This window comes from Barbus barbus (assembly GCF_936440315.1).
Source record: "Barbus barbus genome assembly, chromosome: 47".
Classification (NCBI taxonomy): Eukaryota; Metazoa; Chordata; class Actinopteri; order Cypriniformes; family Cyprinidae; genus Barbus; species Barbus barbus.
The window spans coordinates 17,938,024-17,953,946 of record NC_136725.1 but is presented as its reverse complement, the minus strand read 5'-3'; the positions used below and the strand labels follow the sequence as shown (position 1 = coordinate 17,953,946).

Here is a 15,923-nt window from a genome sequence, read left to right as displayed (position 1 = left end):
GGAACACAAAAATAATTAAAATAGATTGAAACTAATGGCTGTTGAGGTCCAAATAGACAAATCCATACAATTTGAGCGCTAGATTCCAAGTCGTCTAAAACCACACAACAGATATTTGTAAGAAAACAAAAAAAATAAAATAAAAAATAGAAAGTATTACCTGAGCTCATATCCCAACAAAAATTATTCTATTTTGTTTTGTGATTCCCTGTGAACAGAGGGCATGGTAAGACTTTGATTGTGTAATGTGAAATCTTCTTTAAAAACCACATAAACAAACTTTGAACAGTCAATCTTTTTTCTTCAGGGGAGTTTTGGGCTTTTTCTGCCTCTCTAGCCCTGGATTTACAATGTGCCCTAAACCAAAGAACCATGTTTGTTAAAAAATAAAATAAAATCGGTACATCTCATTGCAGCTGAACTTTCTGGAAAGCAAAAACAGAATCAGTTGTACTGCACTCACAATATTATACTCTTAATGCATCTTGGACTAATATTAAACCAGTAGGTTTCGTTCATTTCTTCAGAAGATTTAAAAACAGTGCAGGAGCTTCATTGCAGCCCGCTGCTCTGTCAGTCACAGCCAAATCTCTTCAAAGGACCCCTAAAACCTCAAAGAATAAGGCCTGGGGCCCCACTGGTTCAAATTCTGCTTTAAAATGAATTTCCATAGACAGGTGCACAAAACAATTGGGGTTTTTGGTGATTAATATAGGTTGTGTCCACACAATCAACCACAGCATGAAAAACAGACAGACATAACTAAACAATTTAAAAACAATCAGTAGTTTAATAAAAATGCAGCTGAAGACAAACTCTAACCAGTTTTAAACATAAAACTACTAACAAAGGTCAAAACATGACCTTTTAACAATACATCTAGTAGATACTGTAATAATGGACCTTTTAAAAGCACAGATACTATGTACAGATACTTGACAGTTATAAAGTTTAAAAAAGGTAAAAAAAACTGATCTTTAGACTTTCCCAGCCTCTTTGAACTTCAGGAGCAAACCATCATCGGCCCGCAGTGGGAACGCCAGGCTGCGATTGTGATAGTAACTGGAATCTGCCTGCAAGTTCTGAATGACATCGGAAAGCAAGTGGGCTCTTTCCACTCTACAACCTGGAGTATCACACTCCACAGAGGTGAAATGGACGTGGAGGTGATAATATGACAGCTGATAGTGGAGATACACACGCAGTTTGCTCGGAGGGACGGCGTACTGCTGCTGAATGGCGTCCTGTGGATATAGATGAGACTTGAATTTAAATTTGAAGTATGCAGCCATGCTACAGCTCACAAATGCACTTGGGAAAAACCCTGTGTTGTGATTTTCATAGTGTTTTAGGCCTTTTGAGTTGAGATTGTGACATGTCGCAGGCTAGAACCGAACCCGTATCTTCCACAGGATCACCACAGCTCAAATTATCTAGTGCATATGTGGTAACCACTGTGCCATGTGCTTTTAAAAGCAAGCCGATACAGTGGACAAGCAAAGAGTGGTTCACTTGTTCAGATCAACAGGGACATCTAGTGGACAACAGAACCACCAGAAATTCATTTGTACACTGAAAATAATTGATGTAGAAACTATTCTCACGAAATGGCATACAACATACTGAAGAGGAAATATATTGCATTAATCTATTTATAACTTTGAAAATAATTTTTTACAGTATAGTTGAACTTAGATGATCCATAACTCACCTCTCCTTTACTGCGAATGTTTGTGAGTAACGGCAAGTGCTCTGACGTAAGATCCCTTAAACTTTTAACATCCCTCCGGTGGACGATAGCAATCAAATACAGGTCTTGTAGCTGGAGAGGAAAGGAAATATTCCTTGTTTTACGTTGGCCTTTTATTCACTGCTAAATATTACAACACTGATTCACCTGCTTTTGATCCCACTTGAAATCGGGCAACAGGACAAAACCAGTATCGTGGTCTGGATCCTCGAAAACAATCCGATCAGCCTCGGCCTTCTTCTCCAATATGTTGTACACCCACTGAAACCAAATGAATCATGGGCAGTTCAGTTATATACCTCATACAGGAAGGAGACACATGGGACAGGAACAACACTGGAATGAAGGCTCACCTGCACACTGAAGCCCTGGGTGCTGATGTACGGTAGGGTGAGGTTACGATAATCCTCTCCTGATTCTTCAATCAGAAAAACCTCCTGATGCAAATACTTCTTAACATGCTTCTCTGTCGCAGGGCACACCACTGTCGTTTTGATTTCTGTTATGAACAATTTTGCTTTTTTATTTTTGGTTTGATGTGTGATGGTGTAGATTTTGTATGTTGCATGTGATGGATCTGAACAAGCTTTGGACTTTCAATAAGCAGTCGTGCAAGTTTTTTTGAAGAAACCTGCTGTCAAAGTAATGACAGCACTATTGGGGACAGAGATTCTTTATTACAAAAACAAGAAATTGTGTAATTGTGATGCAAATTCATAGGAAAAAGTTCCAAGTATATTTTCACACTTTTAAAAAACATATAGGAGACGTTTCTGGCAAATTAAAAATGTTATAAACATTTAAACCTAGAATTCTTTGAAAAATCTTTAAAATCATAGCAAGAAACAGGAAAGTTCTTTAATGAATAATCACCTATAAAAAAAATCCAAATAGCAACATATATTAAATGGCAAATGGAAATCAATTAATATTTGAAATAAATGCCGTTCTTTTGAATTTTCGATAAAAAAGTACAACGGTTGTATATTAAAATATGTAAGGCATCACTGTTTTCAACATTAATAATACTACAAAATGTTTCTTGAGCAGCAAATCAGCATATTAGAATGATTTCTGAAGCATCATGTGACTGCAGAGGTGATGCTGAAAATTCAGCTTTGACATCACAGGATACAAAATTTATGTTTTTTACTGTATTTTTAAATCAAATAAATGCAGTCTAGGTTACCTTAAGATACTTATTTAAAAAACCATATCAACTCCAAACTTTTGAACGGTATAAATATAAAACAAATTGTACAGTGATGGTATCAAAAGGTGGTACCATGCTGTATCAGAATACTAAACGCTTACCATATTAAACCATATACAGCATGGTAGTACAAGCAAGCCACTCTTCCTGTACATGTTATCAAATGGGATAGACAGAGAGAAGCTGGTGAAAACCTGTTGTTGTGTTATGATCCTACCGTTCAGGTGTGCAGGAGCCTGCAGCTGGTATGTGCTGTACACGTCATTCTTCATCTCCAGCTTGAGCGGACTGCTCTTCAGTAACTCAGACAGTGTGTCCTGTCTGATGGGCGTTTTCTCCAGGATCACAACAGCATCTTGATCCTTCACCTAGGGAAACACAACCCAGCGTTTGCAGGTCACTGTAACATTTATTCCTATAAACTAGTATATTTTTTAAAGATAATACTGCTGACTTGTAATTACCAGTAGGTAATCTTACTAGCAGTAAAATTGATAACGCTTTAGAATATGGTTCCATATGTGAATGTGGACCACAAAACCAGTCATATAGTTGTAGCAATAGCCAACAATACACTGTATGGGTCAAAATCCATTAGGATATTAAGTAAAGATCATGTTCCATGAAGATATTTTGTAAACATCCTACCATAAATATATAAAGCTTAATTTTTGATTAGTAATATGCATTGCTAAGAACTTAATTTGGACAACTTCAAAGGCGATTTTCTGAATATTTTGATTTTATTGCACCCTCAGATTCCAGATTTTCAAATAGTTGTGTCTCAGCCAAATATTGTCCTAACAAACCATACATCAATGAAAATTTATTTAGCTTTCAGTTGATGTATAAATCTCAATTAAAAAAAACAAAAAAAAAAAACTGACCCTTATGACATGAACTAACAATGAATGGTTTTATTTTTACTAACTGACGTTAACAAAGATAAAAACTGCTAACGCATTGTTCATTGTTAGGCAAAGTTTGTTAATACATTTACTAACCTTAACTAGTGGGACCTATAAAGCTATAAAACATCAAAATATGTTACTACTATAAGCAATTGGCTTAGTTTGTATAACAAAAGACACATTATAGCATTTAACAAATAAGTACTATAAAAACTGGAGAGGATACTAGTAACTACTACCCAGTACAGTTACTGGTAAAACGTAAAACTCATAGACGGTAAAAAAAAAAAAAAAAAGGAAAAACTGTAACGTTAATAGCTTACACAGTAACAACGGTTTTAGATATTTCGGCCACAGTTTGTTATCAGTAATAATGCTACAGTTATTGGCACTACTGGACTAGTAGTAACAGAGGAATAGGTCCTAAAATGTAATGAATAAGAACTAGACACAAAGTACTGCTATCTATTGAGTCAGAGCTCATTCATTTAAATGCCAGTATCTAATGAAACGTAAACAGAACATATAGAAGTCCCTATTGATTTACGTTCTAGAAATGAAAAAAATAATAATAATTACCATAAATTAGTGACCTAAAGGTTGGCGGATTGTAATTTCTGATGGTCCCAGAGTGATTTCTGCTCTCCCTCCCGCACACGTACCTTCCCATGGATGAAGATGATCTTCTCCCGCGAACCGTCGCGCAGAATTCGGCTGATTTCGAAGTCCGAGAGCAGGCTGTCGGATGACGGCTCTCCAGCGTCTCCGCAATCATTCTCCGCATCGGTTTTCAGTCTTTTTGCAGCTGCCCCGTTCTCGCTTTCCGCCATGATTCAGCCCGCTGAATAGACCAATGAGGATGCACCGAGCTAAACACATGGGAAAAATAAACCCGTGCGCATGTCTTACCGACTGCATCCTGATTGGTTAGCTTGTAGCATGTAAACAGTCACTGATTGGCTGAGCTTGTGAGACACGTGCTGCTGAATGGCTCATCTTTTGTAACGTTGTGGAAAGTGTTACAAAACGCAAGACCGAACTCACGTAATCTGGAAACCCGTAAATACTGATAATTATTTAAATTATTAAAATACCCATAGAGTATTTAGTTACATTGCACTATTATCTCAGAATGTGTGTATTTGATTGCAGAGACTAGTTTAAGCGTAACCAGAGGTACGAACAGAATTAACAACAAATTCAAATTCAAATTTTATTTGTCACATACATATACACAAGCTCATTGTACTGTACATTAGACTCATTAAGTTCATTTTAATGCATCACTACACTTTTAAAACTACATTTTTTATTTCTAATAAGACTTATGTTGCAGTACTGAATATTCAGTTCATAAATTACCATTAATCCTAACTATATTAATGTACAGATGAAAATTTAAATAACCTTTTAAGTGATTATTTTGCTAATAAATTGAAAAACAAGTGCGATGATTTTGTGAAAATTCTAGAAAATCCTTTGCTAGGATTTTTATAATCAAAACAGACCATGATGGCGCAGTGGATAAGACACATGCCTTTGGTGTGAGAGACCCGGGTTCGAATCCACTGTGAGACACCAATGTGTCCCTGAGCAAGACACTTAGCCCCTAGTTGCTCCAGAGGCGTGCGACCTCTGACGTATATAGCAATTGTAAGTCGCTTTGGATAAAAGCGTCAGCTAAATGAATAAATGTAAATGTTTATACAAAGTTAAGTTTAAACACTAAAAAAACAGCGAAAAGAAAAATGTTACAAAATATCAAGCAAAAAAGTACAAAATTATTTATATTATTACTGTGGAAATGGTTTTTATTTAAGTCAGTTTTGGCACCAACATACAAAAACAACTGCCAGCAAAAACACATTTGTGTTGTTGGAAGAATGTGTGTTAAAGTACTATTTATACTAATTTTTCCAGTGCCATTTTTATCCGTGTATCTGTGCGGAGGTCTGTTCATCCCAAAAATGACCATGAGCCATAACTCCATTCACTGGTTCCGCAAGGGTCTGCGTTTGCATGATAATCCTGCTCTGATCGCTGCCCTGAAAGACTGTAGACACATCTACCCCCTGTTCCTGCTGGACCCCTGGTACTCCAGCAACACTTGCATAGGCATTAATCGATGGAGATTTCTGATAGAAGCTCTCAGAGACCTGGACTCCAGTCTGAAGAAACTCAACTCCAGGTAGGGATGGGAATTGAAGATCAGGTGGAGGTTTGAGCTGAGGGTACTTGGAGTCAAATGTGGACAGATATGTTTTTTTTTTTATGCAACATGTTTTATGTAATTTTTTGTTTCTTGTACCTCTAGGCTGTTTGTTGTCAGTGGGCCGCCCACAGAGGTCCTTCCGAAGCTCTTTGAGAAATGGAAGATCACTCGGTTGACTTTCGAGGTTGATACGGAGCCGTACAGTCATGAAGTCATGAAGTTGGCCAAGGAGTATGGTGTGGAAGTTATTCCAAAGATTTCTCACACTCTCTACAACATTGACAGGTAATTAGCAAATCATATTTTGATAAAGATATACACAAAAAATACTCACCTGCATTTTCAAACAGGATTATCGAAGAGAACAACGACAAGCCTCCCATGACATACGTTCGCTTCCAGAATGTGGTGAAGGTCATCGGTCCTCCTAAAAAACCTGTTCCTGCTCCAACCAAAGAGGACATGAAAGGTATCAAGACATCTTTGTGGACATCATGCTAAATGAGATGAGATTGCAATGCCTCTTTCTTTGGAAGGTGTGTCCACTCCATTTTCTGAGGACCATGAAGAGGAGTTTGGGATTCCAACTCTTGAAGATCTTGGTTTGGACACATCATCTGTAGGACCAGATCTGTTCCCGGGGGGTGAACAGGAAGCTCTGCGCAGACTGGATGAGCACATGCAGAGAACAGTACATACATTTTTTTAAATATAAAAACTAAATAAAGCCTAACATGTTTTTTATGTTTGCTTTGGACATTTGTGGTGATCTTAATACAGCATGAAATGCATTACTATGGATGCAATAAATACACCTCCAATACATGCTGAATCTTTTATATATTTATCCATAAATTGCATGATTAAGCATAAGTAGCTTAAATATTAATTTGGTAAATAAATGACAATATAAACGTTATTATTTACAAGAAAATACTGATTTTATCTTTTTGCAGGCCTGGGTGTGCAAGTTTGAGAAATCGCAGACTTCCCCCCAACTCCATTATCCCCAGCACCACCGTCCTGAGCCCCTACGTCCGATTCGGCTGCTTGTCTGCACGCACCTTCTGGTGGAGGCTCACAGACGTGTATAGAGGGGTACTCATTACTTGAGCGACAAGCAGCTGTTTAACAGTGTAAGATCCTGGTGTGGCTGACAGCGGTGTTGTCTTTTTGCAGAAGAAGCACTCTGAACCTCCGGTCTACCTGCATGGCCAGCTGCTGTAGAGAGAGTTCTTCTACTCCACTGCCTGTGGGATCCCAAACTTCAACAAAATGGAGGGCAACCCTCACTGTGTGAAAGTGGACTGGGACAACAATCCCGAGTACCTGGCTGCATGGAGAGAGGTAAAGTGAGTTTTTTTTTGTGTTTTTTGAATATATTAAAATCACAATAATACAGAAGATGGGCATGTGTGAATTCAGGCTCGGACCGGATTTCCGTTCATTGATGCCATCATGACCCAATTACGTCAGGAGGGCTGGATCCATCATCTGGGCCGGCATGCGGTCGCCTGTTTCCTGACCCGAGGAGACTTGTGGATAAGCTGGGAGGAGGGCCAAAATGTTTGCGTTTTGCCCATTTACATGCTATACTACAGCTAGTTTATAGATATAATCATTGAGCTGGTGTGTCTGAAGGTGTTTGAGGAGCTGCTGCTGGATGCTGATTGGTCGCTAAACGCAGGAAACTGGCAGCGGCTCTCAGCCAGTGCGTTCTTTCAGCAGTACTTCAGAGTGTACTCTCCTATCGCCTTTGGAAAGAAAACCGACAAAATACGGGGATTTCATTAAGTTATTATTATAATTTTTTTATTCTGTTAATATGAAAGTCTTTGTGATAGAAGGACTTACAAAATGCTTACTCTGCTTGTCCTCCAGGAAATACCTTCCAATGCTGAAGAAATTCCCTGTCGAGTACATATACGAGCCCTGGAAAGCTCCTCGGAGCATTCAGGAGAGAGCAGGGTGCATTGTGGGAAAAGATTACCCTCGTCCTATTGTGGACCATGAGGTTGTCCATAAAAAGAATATTCAGAGAATGAAAGCAGCATATGCAAAGCGCTCTTCAGAGGACAAAGATGGCAAAACCATCACCAAAGGTCATCATTTAGACCTAAAAATATTATTCATATATACAAAAATATATTTTCTTATGAAATTCTCGACTCAAACGGACTATTGATTCTTGTTTTCTCTCTCCAGGTGTAAAACGCAAAGCGACATCTATCCTGGATATGTTTGAGAAGAAGGCAAAGAGATAAAGTTGTTCTCTCTCATCCAAACTATTTCGTTCCACTATGGGTTAATTATGTTTTTTTAGACTTATTTATAACATTGATACATGTTTAAAATACAGTACATTCTTGTAATAGTGGTTAGCTGGGATTGTTTAGCTTTCATGGTTTTGCAGTAAAGTAACCTGTTCATTTTAAAGGCCAAAGGCTGAATAGAGCACTTTCAAATCGCAGCAGCATTTTGGATGTATGAAAATTTGCTGTTTTCTACTTAGCTTTAATTATAGATCATTATATAAATTGTGTGTGTGTGTGTGTGTGTGTGTAAAAGTTTGGGATCACTAAGGGTTTTTTTTTTAAGAAATTAATTCAGAAATTAACTTGGAGAAAATACAAAAATACTGTAAATAATAATAAAACAGCTCATTTCTGTCTTCCACAATATGCATGTGTATTCATATCCATGTTAACACACATTTAAAGATGTACAGATTTATAAAATTCAGTCCATGATGTCTGATTTGGGAACAAACTTTTAAAGTTTATGAATATTTTTTAATTATTTTTGAATTTTGGTCTGAATATGACCATCTAGAAAAGCACTTTAAAAATAATAAACTAAAAAATAGTATATATATCATGATCAGTTTGGAACAAAATGTCCATCTGATTTCCTGATCTGTACCGTACATTTCATGTACAGTATGTTTTGTTGAATCCAGCAGCACTGAATAGTCTTAATAATCTGAGTATGTTTTGTTTCCAAACTGAGCTCATCCTCCTGAAAATTCGGTTCCATTGTTCCAGTGAGAGTTCTGTCTGAACTGTGATGTCAAAGCAAAGTTCATGTCCAGTGGCTCAATTCGAGGACACATACTGTGTATGTGTCCCTGTATATTTTTGTGCTCCTCACACAATGTTACTCTCCAGTATGGGCTCCTGCAGGAGGATCCGTTTAAGGTCAAAAGCGCTAAGGTCGATGGTTTTATAGCCTCCGTCCAGAATAAGCTCAGCCACGGCGAGTCCGACCGCAGGAGACTGCTGCAGACCATGACCGCTGAAGCCCGTGGCAAAGTACATGTTGGGCACAAGAGGGTGCAGTCCAATAATGCCGTTCTGATCAAAGGTGTTGTAGTCGTAAAACCCAGCCCACGCGCTTGAAACCTGACAAAGATGGACCATTAGAGCAAAGTTGTTCGTTTGGAAAAACTGAGTGGTAGAATATCTAGTAGACACAAACAAACCCACATGATACACTTTACCCTCCAACAGTCATCAGAAACTGTTCAATTAGTCCCATTACTTTAAAAGAAAGCTCAAGAAAATTCCCCTTCATGCAGTAGATAAAGTTCACCTTCAGTTGCTCGAATGCAGGAATACGGTGGGCCAGACGATGCCAGACCCTCTCTTGAAAGAACTCATGGTCCACATCAAGGTTACTGATATCTGGTTCTTCTGTCTGCATGAGGTAGAAATAATGATGAATGAATGCATGAACAAATGCATAAATTCATGCAGATAATAAAGCTAATATGTCAGAGATTGACTCAAACCGTGTCTCTACCTCCTCTGGCGACATTCCCGTGATGTAATTTCCTCCCAGTCCCTCTCGTCTACAGTAAACCCCTGTATAGTCAATCAGAAATGGAGTATCCAACCCTGGTCCTTCAGGACAATGTACCACATAAACAAACCTGGAGGAGATAGGGATGATGTAGCTAAATAGACTCCACAATTCTAGAATTATACAAAATTTAATTTTTAAAATTAAAAAATAAATATTAAATTTTACATGAAATACTAATGATATTTAATCATGTATTAACAATATTTAATAATAGGCTCCAGCATTCCCACAAGCCTACAGTGGATAAGCAGTTTGAATTATGGATGGATGGATACTCTTAATATTTAATTAATATATTAATGATACTTAATATAATATCTAAAACTAAATGCAACAGTTATTTTAGTATATGTGTCACTGCTCATTAATTTAAATTAAAATGAAATTAATCTTTTATTGAATAATAATGATATTTAATTATTAATCCTATTTTATAATATAATTAATATAAAAATATGCTATAAAAATATTTACATTGTCATGAAATATAATTTTTTTAATTGAATACTAATTGTGTAAAAATATTGTGTAATAAGACATTATTATAAATTATGTTGATATCATAAAATGTAATAAATTATTAATGATATTATAATTAAATATTAATATAATATAAGAATATATAATATAATTTTAGAATATTTGGCACTTCTTATTTATCCAAGTAGAAAAGTAACCATTAAATTACAGTGTAACCACTGTTTACTATGCAAAAGCACAAAATGTGAATGATCATGAGTCTTAACCTTTTTCTGGGCTCCACAGGTAGCGGAACACCAGACACAGATTCTTTTGGACCTAATCCGATGCCTAGCATGGAGGCGATCTTTCCTGAGTTCGCACCTGCTGCATTTACCACAACGGCACACTCCACGGGCTGATACTCCAGACTGTTGGGCATCCGCACCTAAAACCACACCACATCTATCGGTTATGCTACTAGTGCATTTGAACTTTGAAGTGCCTAAATAAGCAGGGTGGTCATATGTGTCATTTACATGGGACACATCCTGGCCAGGATTTTTATACTGCCTAAAACATCCAAAGTAGTTTGACCAATAACATGCAGGTGTTGTATATAATAGACCAATCGTGACGCGTGAGAAGGTGAACGATCAAAGAGATGCAAATACGCGCAAGTGTTTGTTTGTTCGTTCGACTTGAAGCTGCGCACCGATCATTGTATGACACCAAGCATAAGGAGCCATCTGCTCTGCTCTCTATAGCTCTCCTGAAATAATGTCATACAACGATTGATCTGCACAGTGCAAACAGCCAAAACCTGGATATTTTAGGCAATATAGAAATCCTGGCAAGGGTGCGTCCCGTAAAAATGGGCCATATAGTCACCCTATAAATAACGCAAACAAGTTTCTGAGATGTTTCGAGAAGGCATATGAACTTACATTAACATATTTTATCCTATGGACATTAAGAACCTCTCCGTCTGTGGTCTCTGCCAAATTTGCAGCACATTTAAATCCTAAAAATTCAAGAGAATCAACTTGAGTTCTGTTCTGAAAGTACGAATGCAACGAAAAGTACCAAATGTAGGAAAACATGCACTAATTTGGTGATAATTTTGATCAAACTTTCAACATATTGTAGTTGTGAATCCTGACCTGTGACCTCTCCAAAGCACTGATAGACTCCCATAGACATGGCCTTACGCCTGAGAGCATTCAGGAGAGACCAGGGGTCAAACCAGCCCTCGTTCTCTAGTCCTTAGTGAGGAATAAATATGTCACTCAGTAATGAAGTTTGGATGTGAGATGTATCAAAGACTGTGAAAACTGTCACCAACCAAGAGAAGCCAGAGCGACCCCCTCCGTGTTCATCCAGGGGAATCGCTCCTTCAGCTGGGATGGTGAGAGGAGGGCGACCTTCGCACCCACGTATCTACAAATAAAATCAAAAACATGTTTTATTAATCTTTAACTTTGTATTGCGAAGCTGTTTGTCAGCTAATATGAAAGGCTGGGGTAACACAAAGATAATAAAAACACCTCATATAGTTGAAAGAAATTGGTATATAATCTGTGTCTCGTAATCCAACTTTTCCTGTTACCTTTGAGTTCTGTAGTTTTCCTCCATAATATGAGCTGATTTTTCACTGGCCAGGAAGAGATATCCGGAATGATTAAACTGCAGATCAACAGGGTCTTCATTTACAACCCTCAGATGATTCTGTAGCATTAAAACACAACAGAAATACAAATTTACAATCATTTATTAGTGTTCGAAAACTCTAGACCAGCCTAACTGATCCGGGTGAAGAACATTTAGAAAGATTTGCAACAAAATATTTCAAGTCTATAGAAATTAGCTGATATTTAGACTTCACATCACAATTTATGTATGTTGCAGTGCATTTGTAATGGGAACAATATTTCAGAAAGCTTTTAACGGGGTCATCGGATGCAAAATTCACTTTTCAAGTTGTTTGAACAAAAATGTGTGTTCCTATAATGATAGAAATCCACCCAGTGTTTTTTTCATCTCTATTTTAAAATCCCCTCTCTCAAATCAGGCTGTTCTGAGATTCCTGTCTGAATGACGTTGTTCTGTACAGGCCCCTCCCACAAGAGTTGATTGACAAGGCCGTTTTACCGTAGACCCGCCCTGAGTGAGCTGAGAGCTGTCTGCCTCTGATGCAACGGAAGACAAGATGTCTCCGATTAAGTGATTGAGGTGTTTAGTTGTTGGATGTAATAATGAATAGTCATCATTTACTCTCGACATCTGAGCCGCTGAAGACACAGAGGATTAACGTTACTTTCATTTTGAAGGGAATGCGCCGATCCCCGATCTACATAAATGCGTCTATGTTTGCTGAATCATTAGTGATCCAGCTTCATCTACAGAAGAAGTGAGTATAAGGGTTTTTATGAATCTAATGTGCTAGTTAGCCAGTTTTGCGGCTGAAGTTTAGTATGCTCCATAGAAATATATACCTAGATGCCTCATTATCGACTGTTTCTATGGGCCGCAATACATAAGCCATCTGCCATTTTTGGAACAGTCTGCGAATCTTTGAGCGCATTGACTGTGTGCGTCTACAACAGCAGGTTATACACTTGTATATCTTTGAATATTCATTGATTATTATGGTGAATGCTAGATGGCTGATGCGTCAACGTATCTGAAGCAGTCGAATAGGGAATCTACACATATCTATGGTCTGCTCGTCACTCCACGGAAGAGAGGGACAGAGTCAGCAGAGCTCACTAGGATTTAAAGAAACAAGGACTAGAACAGTGTGCTGAAGACAGAGCTGATTTTGACAGGGTAAAGAAGGTGTCTTTTACACTACCATTGAAAAATTGTAACCACAGTATGTTAAAGACCTTTCATTAAGACCCTAAAGAATCATATCAACTTGTGTAAAATGGGCATCCGATGACCCCTTTAATAGTGCAATATAGAAGATTTTACATTAATGTTCTTCATGAAATGAGCTGAAAACAGTGACAGCTGAATGTTTTCTTTCAAGGAGAACTGCTGGCGAATTCCACCACATGACAGCACAGTCGACGCCTGGGAATACTGTAGAAAGAGGAACATAAAAATGTTTTATAATTACCTTTGTACCTTACAAAACGCAAAAAAAGTCAGTGTTTTCCAGTCATTCATGCATCACATAAAATTAAATAATTTAATTATTAATTAGATTATTATATATTTGGACAATGCTTTATTTGGTGTTATGATTTTAATATATTAACCATTAAATGGATAGTTAACCAAAGAACAATATCATTTACTCCGCCTCAAGTCTTCTGAAACCTGTATGGCTATCTTTCATGGAACACAAAAGGAGAAGTCTTGTTAAATTTTAAAAATGTGAGAAAAGGGTAAGAGAGTAAGGAACAAGTTTTTTGTTGATCGGATGGGATAGTTCACAAGGAAACAGGATTTTTCTCTCCTTGGAGAAGGGTCAGACAGACTCGTTTCAATTCAGTCTCATTTGAATTCAATCTAATTTGTTTTCATTGTATAAAAAAATTATGATGCAGAGAAAAAGGGGACAATCAAATAAATGTTCCTGGATATGTTTAAATCAATGATTTCTGTGCATTTTCTGAAGTAACGGAGGATTGTGTTACCATAATGATGATAACATTATTATACTAGGGTCATTTTGCTTTTTTACACAATCTTTCAAATTGAATTAATTTATTCAGACATCCACTTGTAATTTTATTTTACTAAATTTAATATTTTCCCAGAGACATTGATATGATGTCTGGTGGGAGTGGAACGACATGGTAAGAAGTTTTTCTTTTTTGTGAGTGAACTTTAAAAAAAAAAAAATTTATTAATACATGATTATTAGCTTTCCACAGTATATAGCAGACATTGTGTTTTAAAATTTATTGAGCCGTCTACATAGACATCACCTTTGAAGCATCAAATAGTTGTTCACTAGTTTTTGAGACACGCTCCCAAGTGCCCTTGAATAAACTCACAGTAGGGTCTTTCTCCACCACCAGCACTCTCAGACCTTCCCTCACTCGCGCCTTCATCTTTAGCCAGTATGCGACGGACCATCCTATGACTCCCCCTCCTACAATCACCACATCAGCCCTCTCCGGGGGCAGGCCAGGGGTCAACTCTATCGGGGTCCAGTCACTGCCGGGCATCGCTGCGGCCGCTTTGTCCCGAAACGCCCGCAGCTGAGCATCCAGATCTGCAATGAGTTACATATGAGACAGATGAGGGTATGTTTTATCGGCAGAAGCCAGTTTCATCAGTACCTACATTTTCTTGAAACCATATTGTGTTTGTAATTTTGTTAGATAGAGTTTTATTATCAATGTAATGCTGGTTTGTAGTAAATTTCTCATTTATACATATAAATACTCGAAGAAAAAACATAGTTCGTTTGGCAATTATACTATTATATATCCAAAAGCAAAAAAAAAAACAAAAAAAGAAACTGACTAGAATTACTCAGGAATTAAATGTAATAAAAAGAGAATACAAATTACAAATTATCATTTGTATTCGTCTACTGTAACTATAAACACTACAAATATATTTCGCTGGACTGAATTACTATTATATACATAATATTTGTTATGCAGGATGCGAATTTACAAATCCTACTATAGCAAGAGCAACGCTCATGAATATTAATTACGCATTGCTAAGTTCGACCTGTAGAGCTCACTGATTTGCTAAAAAAAACAAGCGGGCGTTACGCAGTTAGCGAATGAACGAACAGCTACTGCGAGACATGCTTGGCTCATGAATATTAATTAGATTACGTCACTCGAAGTTTACAAATCGAAGTCAGCAAGACCAAATGAATATTAATGAGTTCACCTTTCTGTCATAGTAGGATTCGAAATGCGACAATTTAGGGAAGGCACGCATGACTTTGTCTCTGCTTACAGTTTACACTGGATGGTTATCGACTCGCATATTAACATAAACGTACGAATGCCTAATGTATATTAAGTGAATCATGTTACCTTTAAAAAAGTCCTTTTCAGCTCCCCTGCTGCTGCTTTTAAAGCTCCGACAGGGCGCTTTCAGGGCTCTGAAAGCAGGGACGGAGGTGAACAGCTTGCGCCACATTGCTATTGTCGGCAGACGGTCATGTATGCAGAAGAAGACACTCTAATCACTGACACGCCGCTCACTGTGGAGCGTACACTCATTTGACCCAGTGCGCATGCTCACAATGACGCCACACCAGGACCAGCCCACAGCTGTAGTTTCATTAGTGTCCAGTAGGGGGCATGTAAGCACAAATTTACTAACTCTCCAAGTAGGTATAACCATAGGACATATAAAATACTATTATAGGTATTTATTATGTCTATGGGTATAACTGCAGACCGGAGATCTCCAAAATGGGGCGTGAATTCCAAAAGTGGGCAGAACCTCCAAAATAGGAGCGGGGTCTCTTCGCGCAAAGACTTTCACCATTAGCTCTGGGTTCAGCCAATTGTTATTGATTTACAT

General features: G+C 37.7%; 2 protein-coding genes and 1 pseudogene across 4 annotated transcripts; 1 reads left to right on the top strand and 2 right to left on the bottom strand.

Moving 5' to 3' along the window:
* Nucleotides 1-240: 240 nt before the first annotated feature.
* Nucleotides 241-4,780, bottom strand: LOC306865508 (m7GpppX diphosphatase-like). Its single transcript, XM_079410144.1, has 6 exons — nt 4,537-4,780; nt 3,181-3,331; nt 2,104-2,249; nt 1,898-2,011; nt 1,712-1,822; nt 241-1,244 (listed from the first exon to the last, which is right to left on the bottom strand). Exons 1-6 carry the CDS (start codon nt 4,702-4,704, stop codon nt 978-980), a joined length of 957 nt encoding a protein of 318 aa, XP_079266270.1. The 5' UTR covers nt 4,705-4,780; the 3' UTR covers nt 241-977.
* A 1,050-nt stretch (nt 4,781-5,830) lies between these two features.
* Nucleotides 5,831-8,350, top strand: LOC306865886 (cryptochrome-2-like; annotated as a pseudogene). Its single transcript, XR_013786108.1, has 10 exons — nt 5,831-6,062; nt 6,189-6,371; nt 6,437-6,555; nt 6,623-6,777; nt 7,043-7,184; nt 7,266-7,433; nt 7,512-7,652; nt 7,728-7,880; nt 7,968-8,188; nt 8,292-8,350. The product of XR_013786108.1 is annotated as a cryptochrome-2-like (transcript).
* Nucleotides 8,351-8,681: 331 nt separating this feature from the next.
* On the bottom strand, nt 8,682-15,649 carry foxred1 (FAD-dependent oxidoreductase domain containing 1). 2 transcript variants are annotated; one of them, XR_013783866.1, is made up of 12 exons: nt 15,428-15,626; nt 14,420-14,640; nt 13,386-13,496; nt 12,019-12,095; nt 11,755-11,849; nt 11,573-11,674; nt 11,357-11,433; nt 10,697-10,857; nt 9,888-10,017; nt 9,678-9,782; nt 8,912-9,487; nt 8,756-8,839 (listed from the first exon to the last, which is right to left on the bottom strand). XR_013783866.1 is itself a non-coding variant. In XM_079410052.1 (11 exons), exons 1-11 carry the CDS (start codon nt 15,531-15,533, stop codon nt 9,233-9,235), a joined length of 1,482 nt encoding a protein of 493 aa, XP_079266178.1. In that variant the 5' UTR covers nt 15,534-15,649; the 3' UTR covers nt 8,682-9,232. The 2 variants fall into 2 exon arrangements, 1 of the variants encoding a protein (XP_079266178.1); XM_079410052.1 differs by having other exon boundaries at nt 8,682-9,487; nt 12,019-12,137; nt 15,428-15,649.
* Between the last annotated feature and the right edge of the window lie 274 nt (nt 15,650-15,923).

What these genes read in the sequence shown, in the direction of transcription:
- LOC306865508 (XM_079410144.1), bottom strand. Translation starts at nt 4,704, where the DNA reads ATGGCGGAAAGCGAGAACGGGGCAGCTGCAAAAAGACTGAAAACCGAT. An exon ending in TCATCTTCATCCATGGGAAG is followed by an intron (nt 3,332 to 4,536) that starts GTACGTGTGCGG and finishes GTGTTTCCCTAG; the next exon opens with GTGAAGGATCAAGATGCTGT. An exon ending in TCAAGTGGGATCAAAAGCAG is followed by an intron (nt 1,823 to 1,897) that starts GTGAATCAGTGT and finishes TTTCCTCTCCAG; the next exon opens with CTACAAGACCTGTATTTGAT.
- foxred1 (XM_079410052.1), bottom strand. Translation starts at nt 15,533, where the DNA reads ATGTGGCGCAAGCTGTTCACCTCCGTCCCTGCTTTCAGAGCCCTGAAA. An exon ending in TGAAAAGGACTTTTTTAAAG is followed by an intron (nt 14,641 to 15,427) that starts GTAACATGATTC and finishes AACTCATTGCAG; the next exon opens with ATCTGGATGCTCAGCTGCGG. An exon ending in TGGTGGAGAAAGACCCTACT is followed by an intron (nt 13,497 to 14,419) that starts GTGAGTTTATTC and finishes CTCTTTCTACAG; the next exon opens with TATTCCCAGGCGTCGACTGT.